Source organism: Lactuca sativa, chromosome 8 (genome assembly GCF_002870075.4).
Source record: "Lactuca sativa cultivar Salinas chromosome 8, Lsat_Salinas_v11, whole genome shotgun sequence".
Lineage (NCBI taxonomy): Eukaryota > Viridiplantae > Streptophyta > Magnoliopsida > Asterales > Asteraceae > Lactuca > Lactuca sativa.
In genome coordinates, this window is record NC_056630.2 from 191,977,588 (window position 1) to 191,995,168 (window position 17,581).

The 17,581-nt window shown below is 34.7% G+C and overlaps 4 protein-coding genes across 4 annotated transcripts; all 4 read left to right on the forward strand.

Moving 5' to 3' along the window:
- The first annotated feature begins 1,195 nt into the window (after positions 1-1,195).
- Positions 1,196-2,342, forward strand: LOC128127605 (senescence-specific cysteine protease SAG39-like). The gene is made up of 2 exons (XM_052766251.1): positions 1,196-1,628; positions 1,750-2,342. The coding sequence occupies exons 1-2, from the start codon at positions 1,196-1,198 to the stop codon at positions 2,340-2,342; spliced, it is 1,026 nt and encodes a 341-aa protein (XP_052622211.1).
- A 3,689-nt stretch (positions 2,343-6,031) lies between these two features.
- LOC128127606 (senescence-specific cysteine protease SAG39-like) lies at positions 6,032-7,178 on the forward strand. Its single transcript, XM_052766252.1, has 2 exons — positions 6,032-6,464; positions 6,586-7,178. The coding sequence occupies exons 1-2, from the start codon at positions 6,032-6,034 to the stop codon at positions 7,176-7,178; spliced, it is 1,026 nt and encodes a 341-aa protein (XP_052622212.1).
- A 3,641-nt stretch (positions 7,179-10,819) lies between these two features.
- Positions 10,820-11,966, forward strand: LOC111899273 (senescence-specific cysteine protease SAG39). Its single transcript, XM_023895131.3, has 2 exons — positions 10,820-11,252; positions 11,374-11,966. Exons 1-2 carry the CDS (start codon positions 10,820-10,822, stop codon positions 11,964-11,966), a joined length of 1,026 nt encoding a protein of 341 aa, XP_023750899.2.
- Positions 11,967-15,569: 3,603 nt separating this feature from the next.
- Positions 15,570-16,716, forward strand: LOC128127734 (senescence-specific cysteine protease SAG39-like). Its single transcript, XM_052766415.1, has 2 exons — positions 15,570-16,002; positions 16,124-16,716. The coding sequence occupies exons 1-2, from the start codon at positions 15,570-15,572 to the stop codon at positions 16,714-16,716; spliced, it is 1,026 nt and encodes a 341-aa protein (XP_052622375.1).
- The last annotated feature ends 865 nt before the right edge of the window (positions 16,717-17,581 follow it).

The window sequence follows — 17,581 nt, forward strand, 5'->3', positions numbered from 1 at the left end:
TTTAAATTAACAAACAATAATAATATAAATTAATAACATACAATCAAAAGTTACATTTAACATTGAAAATAATTGATGAAATAATTATCATGATTGAAATCATAAAAATGGCAAAATGAATAGTTTTTAAATATACTTTTTCAATTTTGATTTTCAATGATTTCCCTTTAGCACATTTTGTACATTTTCAAACATATCTTCACGATTTCCCTTTGTTAACATGGTAAACTGGCTTTTTTCTTCTCCATTTTAATTTGGTGGGCATGTGGACAAGTTTGCTACAGTAATATTGTGGAAAATGAGCTTGGACAGGGATAGTTCGCACAAGGTCAATGTTGGTGCACACTATTCGCTTTGATTGTCATTTTTGAGGAGGTTTTGTCAAATAAGTATCGGAGTATCATGTCGTGACAACCGACTTCAGGGAAAATTCAGACATCACATCGGGCATCACTCATTTTTTGTGAAATGTGGCCGTGAAGAAGCATTCATGCATTATGGCCAAATTAAAATTCTAAAATATTATTTTTCTTGATCGTTTTGGGAATCCTGCAAGTCTTGTTGAAGGGATCATTATATATTATATATAACAAGCTCCTTGCAATTGCAATGTATGTTGTGATGAGATTGATATTGCGTACAACCAATCAAATTCTTTTACTGGATAGTATTCTTCAAATGCATTGAATGTGTGGGTAAAGTTAACATAAATCAAGACGGAGACAAATAGAATAAAGGCATGCATATCTGGGTTTTGAACATCTAAAACCTAGACAATTTAAAAAAAAAAAATAGAAATAAAAAAATATCTGGTACGTATCAGACCCTTAGAGAATTTTCTTCATATAGGTCACAACTACATACCAAAATAATGGCCAAGCTATGTTCAGCTTTTACATAACCTACCTATGCGTGTGTTAAGAAAACAAATTAGCACAAAACAATTTTAGTCAATAGGAGTATACTCCAAAAGGAAAATCCAAGTAAATTAGTGGCATCAATCATAAATCTAAACAACGTAACATGTGTGTTTTCCTCAAATTTTTGATTAATATATATCAACTGAACATCTTATCTTCCACGAAAGGTGATATATTTCCTAAACAATGACGAAACCATGCGTTTCTATATAAAGCCGGGCAAAGAAATTATTCCAAATCATTCACATCCATTTTTTCTTATCTCTACCAGAACTATGACATCAACAAACCAGACAGCCCTGAGTTTTTTGGTATTAATCTTCTTCTCTGCTACTTTGCTTTCACACACTACATCTAGGCTGCTCCCTGAAACTTCCAGCTATGAGAGCCACGAACAATGGATGGCTCGTTATGGACGCGTGTACAAGGATGCTGATGAGAAAGAACAACGTTCAAAGATTTTTCAAGAGAATGTTCGGTACATAGAGTCATCCAACAGTGTCATGAACAAAGCTTACAAACTAGCAGTCAATGAGTTTGCAGACCTTACAAACCAAGAGTTCACGAGCACAAGGAACCGATTCAAGGCACACGAATGTTCCCCATCGACCTCTGCTTTCAGGTATGAAAATGTGACAGCAGTTCCATCATCAATGGACTGGAGAAAGAAAGGAGCAGTAACACCTGTTAAAGACCAAGGCCAATGTGGTAAGCAAAAACTACTACCGGGATTTTCAAACTTGAGACGTAGTCCAAGTAGTAATTAAGTTATGTTTGTTAACAAGACCATATTTAATTAAACTCGATATCGCATCATATATGTTTGTAGGGTGTTGCTGGGCGTTTTCAGCTGTGGCAGCTATGGAAGGAATAACCCAACTGAAAACAGGTAAATTGGTGTCTCTATCCGAACAAGAGCTCGTGGACTGCGACACCAGTGGTCAGGATCAGGGATGTGAGGGCGGTCTTATGGACGACGCCTTTGATTTCATCCTAAACAATAAAGGCCTTACTACAGAGAGCAACTACCCGTACAAAGGAGTCGATGGCACCTGCAACAGCAACGAGGAATCTAACCATGCTGCAGCGATTACGGGTCATGAAGATGTTCCTGCTAATAGTGAAAGTGCACTTTTGAAAGCTGTAGCTAGTCAGCCTATTTCTGTGGCCATTGATGCTAGTGGGTCCGACTTCCAATTCTACTCTAGCGGGGTGTTTACGGGAGAATGTGGTACTGAACTAGACCATGGTGTTACTGCGGTTGGTTATGGAGCGAGTGCAGACGGAACTAAATATTGGCTGGTGAAGAACTCTTGGGGAACAGGTTGGGGTCAAGAGGGGTACATAATGATGCAAAGAGATGTTGATGCGCAAGAAGGCCTTTGTGGCATTGCCATGATGGCTTCCTACCCGACTGCATAATTGTGTAACATCAAGAGTAATTATTGTAAATTAAGTGTATTTACAGTTATGTTATTACAAGGAAACATGTAAATTACAAAATGTATCCCAAAAATTAAATATTTGTAAGAATCGATGCAGCTATATATATATATATATATATATATATATATATATATATGTATATATATATATATATATATATATATATACACATATATATATATATATATATATATATATATATGTATATATATATATATATATATATATATATATATATATATATATATATTATTCATAAGAGAAATTGTGACCATGAATGTATTTTTGTATATGCATATTCTTCTCCGAGTATTGCAAATTAATTTCGGACAAACAATCACCCAAGCAAAACATGTTGAAACGAGTGAATTCTTTTTTGATCAAACGAAGGGTCAAATGAACAAGAAATACTTTTGACCAAATAACAAAGTTTACCATAAGTTGGTAGCAGATTCAAGTGCAAACTTCCAAATAATCCAAAATGAAGCACATCACAAATCAGGGAATGAGAATCTGCAGGCCAGATAGATGTCAGACCCGAGTCAAATCCAAGTCATGCCAATCAAAACACCAACTTTCCTTGAGAACCACTTGAAACATTTTTTTTGGGTGCTAAGCTGCATTTGGAAGTACCGATGAAGTTGCTTTGAGAGCTATGCAATTTATTGGCTAGATGGAAGAAGCTATGAAACCACACATGTTATTTTTAAGAAAACTATTAACATTTATGTATTTATAATAAAAAGAAAAGAAATTGCGTGTATTTATGTTATGTGTATTTATAATCCTACGTTTTGGCCCATGTATGGCCGTTTTATATATAGTTTCTTTTGTACAACGTAGTTGTTAATATATTATTATTAATGAAAGAAATCATGTTGTTCTTGAGAACAAATTTTTATTGTATTGACTAGTAGATAAAGATTGTAATAAACCAATTGATCGAAAGCTAAAGAAAAACCACACTACACCAACCGTTAAATTGGAAGTCCAAAACTGAAAAGCCACAACAAACGACACTCTTAATGGAATTTAAATAAACCTTCGATGTAAGGGAGTACACCATGAAATCGTAATTGTCATTGGAATCATTAAGGTTACCGCATCTAAACAGTCTTGATAATCAAACCTTGCATAGTTTCGTAAATAAACTAAAAACTTGTTAATAGTCTGGAAAATTTTGTCTATAACTAAGGACCCCTAAATGCCACATAATACTTCATTTTTATTTATATTTTCTAAGTTTATCACAAAAGAAATAAATGCATCTGAAACTAAGAAAATGAAATACAAAAAAACTGCACAAAAGAAAATGCAACACATTTTTGGAACCCTGGCATTAGATTCAACAAAATAATTCCATGCATATTAGGGTTTTGGATCACCTCTAATGGTAGCATACTCAATTCGTCTCTCCTAATTTTGATCTCTTTCCCCTTACATCCTTCTTGGCATCAACAACCGTTAACCTTTATTTTTAACCTTTTCAAGCAGCCATGATCGACACCTCCTCATCATTTTTCTCAATCTTGGGAGCCTAAACTATGATTCCCGACAAGAAATATTTTACACACATAATATTGGGTTCAATGTTTTTTTTATCATACTGACGAAACATGTCCTAAACTCCTACTACACATTATGATCGTGAGAGCATAAAAATCGACTTGATCGTCAAACATTCGATCTACGGTATAATCTAACAGCTATATTTTATAAAATAAAATGATCCTAAACCGAATACGGCTACCATGTAGATTCTCGAGAAATCTGAGACCTTATTTCTTGAGATGTTAAGGGAAATCAAAAGTTGTATAATACCTCTACTACCTCTACTGGGACCCGACTAACAATGAGTATTACACCTAAATCATGTCGGTTACACTTCTCTTAGAAAAAACTGATTTGATAGTCGTGTATTAGAATTTCCTCATATATACCGTTAAAGATTTGTGTTGCCATGAAAATGACGACATTGCTAGTATCATTCAATTATGTTCCCACGTTCTCTATCAACGTTTTTAATACGACAACATTGGATGGATATATTTAGAAATTAATATGATTTCCATTTCGATCACTCCTAATCACTCATGGTTTTAGGCGAAGGTGAAGTTCAAAGCCCAGGAGTGTAGTACCAAACGGTGACGGCCATAACACTTTAATTATTGGTCACCCTTAGCCACCTTCGTTTGTCAAAAAACCAAGGTTTTTTTTTGTATATATAAAGAATAACTATTGTGTTTGTTTGTTTCGTGAGGCGACTCCTAATGAAATGCTTTAGAGACTTTGGTTTTTCACATATCTCACACCCGATGGAAGTTAAAAAAAAAAAAAAAGTATTGGCTAATAAAGCTTATAAATGGTGGAGGACAGATATTTCCACCAATAGAACTTTAGTTCTTCACCCACAAACAAACAAGGGGGTTGAATAATCCACATTTTGAGAAAATTTTCCGATGAAAAAGTTTTTAAATTAACAAACAATAATAATATAAATTAATAACATACAATCAAAAGTTACATTTAACATTGAAAATAATTGATGAAATAATTATCATGATTGAAATCATAAAAATGGCAAAATGAATAGTTTTTAAATATACTTTTTCAATTTTGATTTTCAATGATTTCCCTTTAGCACATTTTGTACATTTTCAAACATATCTTCACGATTTCCCTTTGTTAACATGGTAAACTGGCTTTTTTCTTCTCCATTTTAATTTGGTGGGCATGTGGACAAGTTTGCTACAGTAATATTGTGGAAAATGAGCTTGGACAGGGATAGTTCGCACAAGGTCAATGTTGGTGCACACTATTCGCTTTGATTGTCATTTTTGAGGAGGTTTTGTCAAATAAGTATCGGAGTATCATGTCGTGACAACCGACTTCAGGGAAAATTCAGACATCACATCGGGCATCACTCATTTTTTGTGAAATGTGGCCGTGAAGAAGCATTCATGCATTATGGCCAAATTAAAATTCTAAAATATTATTTTTCTTGATCGTTTTGGGAATCCTGCAAGTCTTGTTGAAGGGATCATTATATATTATATATAACAAGCTCCTTGCAATTGCAATGTATGTTGTGATGAGATTGATATTGCGTACAACCAATCAAATTCTTTTACTGGATAGTATTCTTCAAATGCATTGAATGTGTGGGTAAAGTTAACATAAATCAAGACGGAGACAAATAGAATAAAGGCATGCATATCTGGGTTTTGAACATCTAAAACCTAGACAATTTAAAAAAAAAAATTAGAAATAAAAAAATATCTGGTACGTATCAGACCCTTAGAGAATTTTCTTCATATAGGTCACAACTACATACCAAAATAATGGCCAAGCTATGTTCAGCTTTTACATAACCTACCTATGCGTGTGTTAAGAAAACAAATTAGCACAAAACAATTTTAGTCAATAGGAGTATACTCCAAAAGGAAAATCCAAGTAAATTAGTGGCATCAATCATAAATCTAAACAACGTAACATGTGTGTTTTCCTCAAATTTTTGATTAATATATATCAACTGAACATCTTATCTTCCACGAAAGGTGATATATTTCCTAAACAATGACGAAACCATGCGTTTCTATATAAAGCCGGGCAAAGAAATTATTCCAAATCATTCACATCCATTTTTTCTTATCTCTACCAGAACTATGACATCAACAAACCAGACAGCCCTGAGTTTTTTGGTATTAATCTTCTTCTCTGCTACTTTGCTTTCACACACTACATCTAGGCTGCTCCCTGAAACTTCCAGCTATGAGAGCCACGAACAATGGATGGCTCGTTATGGACGCGTGTACAAGGATGCTGATGAGAAAGAACAACGTTCAAAGATTTTTCAAGAGAATGTTCGGTACATAGAGTCATCCAACAGTGTCATGAACAAAGCTTACAAACTAGCAGTCAATGAGTTTGCAGACCTTACAAACCAAGAGTTCACGAGCACAAGGAACCGATTCAAGGCACACGAATGTTCCCCATCGACCTCTGCTTTCAGGTATGAAAATGTGACAGCAGTTCCATCATCAATGGACTGGAGAAAGAAAGGAGCAGTAACACCTGTTAAAGACCAAGGCCAATGTGGTAAGCAAAAACTACTACCGGGATTTTCAAACTTGAGACGTAGTCCAAGTAGTAATTAAGTTATGTTTGTTAACAAGACCATATTTAATTAAACTCGATATCGCATCATATATGTTTGTAGGGTGTTGCTGGGCGTTTTCAGCTGTGGCAGCTATGGAAGGAATAACCCAACTGAAAACAGGTAAATTGGTGTCTCTATCCGAACAAGAGCTCGTGGACTGCGACACCAGTGGTCAGGATCAGGGATGTGAGGGCGGTCTTATGGACGACGCCTTTGATTTCATCCTAAACAATAAAGGCCTTACTACAGAGAGCAACTACCCGTACAAAGGAGTCGATGGCACCTGCAACAGCAACGAGGAATCTAACCATGCTGCAGCGATTACGGGTCATGAAGATGTTCCTGCTAATAGTGAAAGTGCACTTTTGAAAGCTGTAGCTAGTCAGCCTATTTCTGTGGCCATTGATGCTAGTGGGTCCGACTTCCAATTCTACTCTAGCGGGGTGTTTACGGGAGAATGTGGTACTGAACTAGACCATGGTGTTACTGCGGTTGGTTATGGAGCGAGTGCAGACGGAACTAAATATTGGCTGGTGAAGAACTCTTGGGGAACAGGTTGGGGTCAAGAGGGGTACATAATGATGCAAAGAGATGTTGATGCGCAAGAAGGCCTTTGTGGCATTGCCATGATGGCTTCCTACCCGACTGCATAATTGTGTAACATCAAGAGTAATTATTGTAAATTAAGTGTATTTACAGTTATGTTATTACAAGGAAACATGTAAATTACAAAATGTATCCCAAAAATTAAATATTTGTAAGAATCGATGCAGCTATATATATATATATATATATATATATATATATATATATATATATATATATATATATATATATATATATATATATATATATATATATATATATATATATATATTATTCATAAGAGAAATTGTGACCATGAATGTATTTTCGTATATGCATATTCTTCTCCGAGTATTGCAAATTAATTTCGGACAAACAATCACCCAAGCAAAACATGTTGAAACGAGTGAATTCTTTTTTGATCAAACGAAGGGTCAAATGAACAAGAAATACTTTTGACCAAATAACAAAGTTTACCATAAGTTGGTAGCAGATTCAAGTGCAAACTTCCAAATAATCCAAAATGAAGCACATCACAAATCAGGGAATGAGAATCTGCAGGCCAGATAGATGTCAGACCCGAGTCAAATCCAAGTCATGCCAATCAAAACACCAACTTTCCTTGAGAACCACTTGAAACATTTTTTTTGGGTGCTAAGCTGCATTTGGAAGTACCGATGAAGTTGCTTTGAGAGCTATGCAATTTATTGGCTAGATGGAAGAAGCTATGAAACCGCACATGTTATTTTTAAGAAAACTATTAACATTTATGTATTTATAATAAAAAGAAAAGAAATTGCGTGTATTTATGTTATGTGTATTTATAATCCTACGTTTTGGCCCATGTATGGCCGTTTTATATATAGTTTCTTTTGTACAACGTAGTTGTTAATATATTATTATTAATGAAAGAAATCATGTTGTTCTTGAGAACAAATTTTTATTGTATTGACTAGTAGATAAAGATTGTAATAAACCAATTGATCGAAAGCTAAAGAAAAACCACACTACACCAACCGTTAAATTGGAAGTCCAAAACTGAAAAGCCACAACAAACGACACTCTTAATGGAATTTAAATAAACCTTCGATGTAAGGGAGTACACCATGAAATCGTAATTGTCATTGGAATCATTAAGGTTACCGCATCTAAACAGTCTTGATAATCAAACCTTGCATAGTTTCGTAAATAAACTAAAAACTTGTTAATAGTCTGGAAAATTTTGTCTATAACTAAGGACCCCTAAATGCCACATAATACTTCATTTTTATTTATATTTTCTAAGTTTATCACAAAAGAAATAAATGCATCTGAAAATAAGAAAATGAAATACAAAAAAACCGCACAAAAGAAAATGCAACACATTTTTGGAACCCTGGCATTAGATTCAACAAAATAATTCCATGCATATTAGGGTTTTGGATCACCTCTAATGGTAGCATACTCAATTCGTCTCTCCTAATTTTGATCTCTTTCCCCTTACATCCTTCTTGGCATCAACAACCGTTAACCTTTATTTTTAACCTTTTCAAGCAGCCATGATCGACACCTCCTCATCATTTTTCTCAATCTTGGGAGCCTAAACTATGATTCCCGACAAGAAATATTTTACACACATAATATTGGGTTCAATGTTTTTTTTTTATCATACTGACGAAACATGTCCTAAACTCCTACTACACATTATGATCGCGAGAGCATAAAAATCGACTTGATCGTCAAACATTCGATCTACGGTATAATCTAACAGCTATATTTTATAAAATAAAATGATCCTAAACCGAATACGGCTACCATGTAGATTCTTGAGAAATCTGAGACCTTATTTCTTGAGATGTTAAGGGAAATCAACAGTTGTATAATACCTCTACTACCTCTACTGGGACCTGACTAACAATAAGTATTACACCTAAATCATGTCGGTTACACTTCTCTTAGAAAAAAACTGATTTGATAGTCGTGTATTAGAATTTCCTCATATATACCGTTAAAGATTTGTGTTGCCATGAAAATGACGACATTGCTAGTATCATTCAATTATGTTCCCACGTTCTCTATCAACGTTTTTAATACGACAACATTGGATGGATATATTTAGAAATTAATATGATTTCCATTTCGATCACTCCTAATCACTCATGGTTTTAGGCGAAGGTGAAGTTCAAAGCCCAGGAGTGTAGTACCAAACGGTGATGGCCATAACACTTTAATTATTGGTCACCCTTAGCCACCTTCGTTTGTCAAAAAACCAAGGTTTTTTTTTGTATATATAAAGAATAACTATTGTGTTTGTTTGTTTCGTGAGGCGACTCCTAATGAAATGCTTTAGAGACTTTGGTTTTTCACATATCTCACACCCGATGGAAGTTAAAAAAAAAAAAAAAGTATTGGGTAATAAAGCTTATAAATGGTGGAGGACAGATATTTCCACCAATAGAACTTTAGTTCTTCACCCACAAACAAACAAGGGGGTTGAATAATCCACATTTTGAGAAAATTTTCCGATGAAAAAGTTTTTAAATTAACAAACAATAATAATATAAATTAATAACATACAATCAAAAGTTACATTTAACATTGAAAAAAATTGGTGAAATAATTATCATGATTGAAATCATAAAAATGGCAAAATGAATAGTTTTTAAATATACTTTTTCAAATTTGATTTTCAATGATTTCCCTTTAGCACATTTTGTACCTTTTCAAACATATCTTCACGATTTCCCTTTGTTAACATGGTAAACTGGCTTTTTTCTTCTCCATTTTAATTTGGTGGGCATGTGGACAAGTTTGCTACAGTAATATTGTGGAAAATGAGCTTGGACAGGGATAGTTCGCACAAGGTCAATGTTGGTGCACACTATTCGCTTTGATTGTCATTTTTGAGGAGGTTTTGTCAAATAAGTATCGGAGTATCATGTCGTGACAACCGACTTCAGGGAAAATTCAGACATCACATCGGGCATCACTCATTTTTTGTGAAATGTGGCCGTGAAGAAGCATTCATGCATTATGGCCAAATTAAAATTCTGAAATATTATTTTTCTTGATCGTTTTGGGAATCCTGCAAGTCTTGTTGAAGGGATCATTATATATTATATATAACAAGCTCCTTGCAATTGCAATGTATGTTGTGATGAGATTGATATTGCGTACAACCAATCAAATTCTTTTACTGGATAGTATTCTTCAAATGCATTGAATGTGTGGGTAAAGTTAACATAAATCAAGACGGAGACAAATAGAATAAAGGCATGCATATCTGGGTTTTGAACATCTAAAACCTAGACAATTTTAAAAAAAAATTAGAAATAAAAAAATATCTGGTACGTATCAGACCCTTAGAGAATTTTCTTCATATAGGTCACAACTACATACCAAAATAATGGCCAAGCTATGTTCAGCTTTTACATAACCTACCTATGCGTGTGTTAAGAAAACAAATTAGCACAAAACAATTTTAGTCAATAGGAGTATACTCCAAAAGGAAAATCCAAGTAAATTAGTGGCATCAATCATAAATCTAAACAACGTAACATGTGTGTTTTCCTCAAATTTTTGATTAATATATATCAACTGAACATCTTATCTTCCACGAAAGGTGATATATTTCCTAAACAATGACGAAACCATGCGTTTCTATATAAAGCCGGGCAAAGAAATTATTCCAAATCATTCACATCCATTTTTTCTTATCTCTACCAGAACTATGACATCAACAAACCAGACAGCCCTGAGTTTTTTGGTATTAATCTTCTTCTCTGCTACTTTGCTTTCACACACTACATCTAGGCTGCTCCCTGAAACTTCCAGCTATGAGAGCCACGAACAATGGATGGCTCGTTATGGACGCGTGTACAAGGATGCTGATGAGAAAGAACAACGTTCAAAGATTTTTCAAGAGAATGTTCGGTACATAGAGTCATCCAACAGTGTCATGAACAAAGCTTACAAACTAGCAGTCAATGAGTTTGCAGACCTTACAAACCAAGAGTTCACGAGCACAAGGAACCGATTCAAGGCACACGAATGTTCCCCATCGACCTCTGCTTTCAGGTATGAAAATGTGACAGCAGTTCCATCATCAATGGACTGGAGAAAGAAAGGAGCAGTAACACCTGTTAAAGACCAAGGCCAATGTGGTAAGCAAAAACTACTACCGGGATTTTCAAACTTGAGACGTAGTCCAAGTAGTAATTAAGTTATGTTTGTTAACAAGACCATATTTAATTAAACTCGATATCGCATCATATATGTTTGTAGGGTGTTGCTGGGCGTTTTCAGCTGTGGCAGCTATGGAAGGAATAACCCAACTGAAAACAGGTAAATTGGTGTCTCTATCCGAACAAGAGCTCGTGGACTGCGACACCAGTGGTCAGGATCAGGGATGTGAGGGCGGTCTTATGGACGACGCCTTTGATTTCATCCTAAACAATAAAGGCCTTACTACAGAGAGCAACTACCCGTACAAAGGAGTCGATGGCACCTGCAACAGCAACGAGGAATCTAACCATGCTGCAGCGATTACGGGTCATGAAGATGTTCCTGCTAATAGTGAAAGTGCACTTTTGAAAGCTGTAGCTAGTCAGCCTATTTCTGTGGCCATTGATGCTAGTGGGTCCGACTTCCAATTCTACTCTAGCGGGGTGTTTACGGGAGAATGTGGTACTGAACTAGACCATGGTGTTACTGCGGTTGGTTATGGAGCGAGTGCAGACGGAACTAAATATTGGCTGGTGAAGAACTCTTGGGGAACAGGTTGGGGTCAAGAGGGGTACATAATGATGCAAAGAGATGTTGATGCGCAAGAAGGCCTTTGTGGCATTGCCATGATGGCTTCCTACCCGACTGCATAATTGTGTAACATCAAGAGTAATTATTGTAAATTAAGTGTATTTACAGTTATGTTATTACAAGGAAACATGTAAATTACAAAATGTATCCCAAAAATTAAATATTTGTAAGAATCGATGCAGCTATATATATATATATATATATATATATATATATATATATATATATATATATATATATATATATTATTCATAAGAGAAATTGTGACCATGAATGTATTTTCGTATATGCATATTCTTCTCCGAGTATTGCAAATTAATTTCGGACAAACAATCACCCAAGCAAAACATGTTGAAACGAGTGAATTCTTTTTTGATCAAACGAAGGGTCAAATGAACAAGAAATACTTTTGACCAAATAACAAAGTTTACCATAAGTTGGTAGCAGATTCAAGTGCAAACTTCCAAATAATCCAAAATGAAGCACATCACAAATCAGGGAATGAGAATCTGCAGGCCAGATAGATGTCAGACCCGAGTCAAATCCAAGTCATGCCAATCAAAACACCAACTTTCCTTGAGAACCACTTGAAACATTTTTTTTGGGTGCTAAGCTGCATTTGGAAGTACCGATGAAGTTGCTTTGAGAGCTATGCAATTTATTGGCTAGATGGAAGAAGCTATGAAACCGCACATGTTATTTTTAAGAAAACTATTAACATTTATGTATTTATAATAAAAAGAAAAGAAATTGCGTGTATTTATGTTATGTGTATTTATAATCCTACGTTTTGGCCCATGTATGGCCGTTTTATATATAGTTTCTTTTGTACAACGTAGTTGTTAATATATTATTATTAATGAAAGAAATCATGTTGTTCTTGAGAACAAATTTTTATTGTATTGACTAGTAGATAAAGATTGTAATAAACCAATTGATCGAAAGCTAAAGAAAAACCACACTACACCAACCGTTAAATTGGAAGTCCAAAACTGAAAAGCCACAACAAACGACACTCTTAATGGAATTTAAATAAACCTTCGATGTAAGGGAGTACACCATGAAATCGTAATTGTCATTGGAATCATTAAGGTTACCGCATCTAAACAGTCTTGATAATCAAACCTTGCATAGTTTCGTAAATAAACTAAAAACTTGTTAATAGTCTGGAAAATTTTGTCTATAACTAAGGACCCCTAAATGCCACATAATACTTCATTTTTATTTATATTTTCTAAGTTTATCACAAAAGAAATAAATGCATCTGAAAATAAGAAAATGAAATACAAAAAAACTGCACAAAAGAAAATGCAACACATTTTTGGAACCCTGGCATTAGATTCAACAAAATAATTCCATGCATATTAGGGTTTTGGATCACCTCTAATGGTAGCATACTCAATTCGTCTCTCCTAATTTTGATCTCTTTCCCCTTACATCCTTCTTGGCATCAACAACCGTTAACCTTTATTTTTAACCTTTTCAAGCAGCCATGATCGACACCTCCTCATCATTTTTCTCAATCTTGGGAGCCTAAACTATGATTCCCGACAAGAAATATTTGACACACATAATATTGGGTTCAATGTTTTTTTTATCATACTGACGAAACATGTCCTAAACTCCTACTACACATTATGATCGTGAGAGCATAAAAATCGACTTGATCGTCAAACATTCGATCTACGGTATAATCTAACAGCTATATTTTATAAAATAAAATGATCCTAAACCGAATACGGCTACCATGTAGATTCTCGAGAAATCTGAGACCTTATTTCTTGAGATGTTAAGGGAAATCAAAAGTTGTATAATACCTCTACTACCTCTACTGGGACCCGACTAACAATGAGTATTACACCTAAATCATGTCGGTTACACTTCTCTTAGAAAAAAACTGATTTGATAGTCGTGTATTAGAATTTCCTCATATATACCGTTAAAGATTTGTGTTGCCATGAAAATGACGACATTGCTAGTATCATTCAATTATGTTCCCACGTTCTCTATCAACGTTTTTAATACGACAACATTGGATGGATATATTTAGAAATTAATATGATTTCCATTTCGATCACTCCTAATCACTCATGGTTTTAGGCGAAGGTGAAGTTCAAAGCCCAGGAGTGTAGTACCAAACGGTGACGGCCATAACACTTTAATTATTGGTCACCCTTAGCCACCTTCGTTTGTCAAAAAACCAAGGTTTTTTTTTGTATATATAAAGAATAACTATTGTGTTTGTTTGTTTCGTGAGGCGACTCCTAATGAAATGCTTTAGAGACTTTGGTTTTTCACATATCTCACACCCGATGGAAGTTAAAAAAAAAAAAAAAAAGTATTGGGTAATAAAGCTTATAAATGGTGGAGGACAGATATTTCCACCAATAGAACTTTAGTTCTTCACCCACAAACAAACAAGGGGGTTGAATAATCCACATTTTGAGAAAATTTTCCGATGAAAAAGTTTTTAAATTAACAAACAATAATAATATAAATTAATAACATACAATCAAAAGTTACATTTAACATTGAAAAAAATTGGTGAAATAATTATCATGATTGAAATCATAAAAATGGCAAAATGAATAGTTTTTAAATATACTTTTTCAATTTTGATTTTCAATGATTTCCCTTTAGCACATTTTGTACCTTTTCAAACATATCTTCACGATTTCCCTTTGTTAACATGGTAAACTGACTTTTTTCTTCTCCATTTTAATTTGGTGGGCATGTGGACAAGTTTGCTACAGTAATATTGTGGAAAATGAGCTTGGACAGGGATAGTTCGCACAAGGTCAATGTTGGTGCACACTATTCGCTTTGATTGTCATTTTTGAGGAGGTTTTGCCAAATAAGTATCGGAGTATCATGTCGTGACAACCGACATCAGGGAAAATTCAGACATCACATCGGGCATCACTCATTTTTTGTGAAATGTGGCCGTGAAGAAGCATTCATGCATTATGGCCAAATTAAAATTCTGAAATATTATTTTTCTTGATCGTTTTGGGAATCCTGCAAGTCTTGTTGAAGGGATCATTATATATTATATATAACAAGCTCCTTGCAATTGCAATGTATGTTGTGATGAGATTGATATTGCGTACAACCAATCAAATTCTTTTACTGGATAGTATTCTTCAAATGCATTGAATGTGTGGGTAAAGTTCACATAAATCAAGACGGAGACAAATAGAATAAAGGCATGCATATCTGGGTTTTGAACATCTAAAACCTAGACAATTTAAAAAAAAAAAATTAGAAATAAAAAAATATCTGGTACGTATCAGACCCTTAGAGAATTTTCTTCATATAGGTCACAACTACATACCAAAATAATGGCCACGCTATGTTCAGCTTTTACATAACCTACCTATGCGTGTGTTAAGAAAACAAATTAGCACAAAACAATTTTAGTCAATAGGAGTATACTCCAAAAGGAAAATCCAAGTAAATTACTGGCATCAATCATAAATCTAAACAACGTAACATGTGTGTTTTCCTCAAATTTTTGATTAATATATATCAATTGAACATCTTATCTTCCACGAAAGGTGATATATTTCCTAAACAATGACGAAACCATGCGATTCTATATAAAGCCGGGCAAAGAAATTATTCCCAATCATTCACATCCATTTTTTCTTATCTCTACCAGAACTATGACATCAACAAACCAGACAGCCCTGAGTTTTTTGGTATTAATCTTCTTCTCTGCTACTTTGCTTTCACACACTACATCTAGGCTGCTCCCTGAAACTTCCAGCTATGAGAGCCACGAACAATGGATGGCTCGTTATGGACGCCTGTACAAGGATGCTGATGAGAAAGAACAACGTTCAAAGATTTTTCAAGAGAATGTTCGGTACATAGAGTCATCCAACAGTGTCATGAACAAAGCTTACAAACTAGCAGTCAATGAGTTTGCAGACCTTACAAACCAAGAGTTCACGAGCACAAGGAACCGATTCAAGGCACACGAATGTTCCCCATCGACCTCTGCTTTCAGGTATGAAAATGTGACAGCAGTTCCATCATCAATGGACTGGAGAAAGAAAGGAGCAGTAACACCTGTTAAAGACCAAGGCCAATGTGGTAAGCAAAAACTACTACCGGGATTTTCAAACTTGAGACGTAGTCCAAGTAGTAATTAAGTTATGTTTGTTAACAAGACCATATTTAATTAAACTCGATATCGCATCATATATGTTTGTAGGGTGTTGCTGGGCGTTTTCAGCTGTGGCAGCTATGGAAGGAATAACCCAACTGAAAACAGGTAAATTGGTGTCTCTATCCGAACAAGAGCTCGTGGACTGCGACACCAGTGGTCAGGATCAGGGATGTGAGGGCGGTCTTATGGACGACGCCTTTGATTTCATCCTAAACAATAAAGGCCTTACTACAGAGAGCAACTACCCGTACAAAGGAGTCGATGGCACCTGCAACAGCAACGAGGAATCTAACCATGCTGCAGCGATTACGGGTCATGAAGATGTTCCTGCTAATAGTGAAAGTGCACTTTTGAAAGCTGTAGCTAGTCAGCCTATTTCTGTGGCCATTGATGCTAGTGGGTCCGACTTCCAATTCTACTCTAGCGGGGTGTTTACGGGAGAATGTGGTACTGAACTAGACCATGGTGTTACTGCGGTTGGTTATGGAGCGAGTGCAGACGGAACTAAATATTGGCTGGTGAAGAACTCTTGGGGAACAGGTTGGGGTCAAGAGGGGTACATAATGATGCAAAGAGATGTTGATGCGCAAGAAGGCCTTTGTGGCATTGCCATGATGGCTTCCTACCCGACTGCATAATTGTGTAACATCAAGAGTAATTATTGTAAATTAAGTGTATTTACAGTTATGTTATTACAAGGAAACATGTAAATTACAAAATGTATCCCAAAAATTAAATATTTGTAAGAATCGATGCAGCTATATATATATATATATATATATATATATATATATATATATATATATATATATATATATATATATATATATATATATATATATATATATATATATATATATATATATATATATATATATATATATATATATATATATTATTCATAAGAGAAATTGTGACCATGAATGTATTTTCGTATATGCATATTCTTCTCCGAGTATTGCAAATTAATTTCGGACAAACAATCACCCAAACAAAACATGTTGAAACGAGTGAATTCTTTTTTGATCAAACGAAGGGTCAAATGAACAAGAAATACTTTTGACCAAATAACAAAGTTTACCATAAGTTGGTAGCAGATTCAAGTGCAAACTTCCAAATAATCCAAAATGAAGCACATCACAAATCAGGGAATGAGAATCTGCAGGCCAGATAGATGTCAGACTCGAGTCAAATCCAAGTCATGCCAATCAAAACACCAACTTTCCTTGAGAACCACTTGAAACATTTTTTTTGGGTGCTAAGCTGCATTTGGAAGTACCGATGAAGTTGCTTTGAGAGCTATGCAATTTATTGGCTAGATGGAAGAAGCTATGAAACCGCACATGTTATTTTTAAGAAAACTATTAACATTTATGTATTTATAATAAAAAGAAAAGAAATTGTGTGTATTTATGTTATGTGTATTTATAATCCTACGTTTTGGCCCATGTATGGCCGTTTTATATATAGTTTCTTTTGTACAACGTAGTTGTTAATATATTA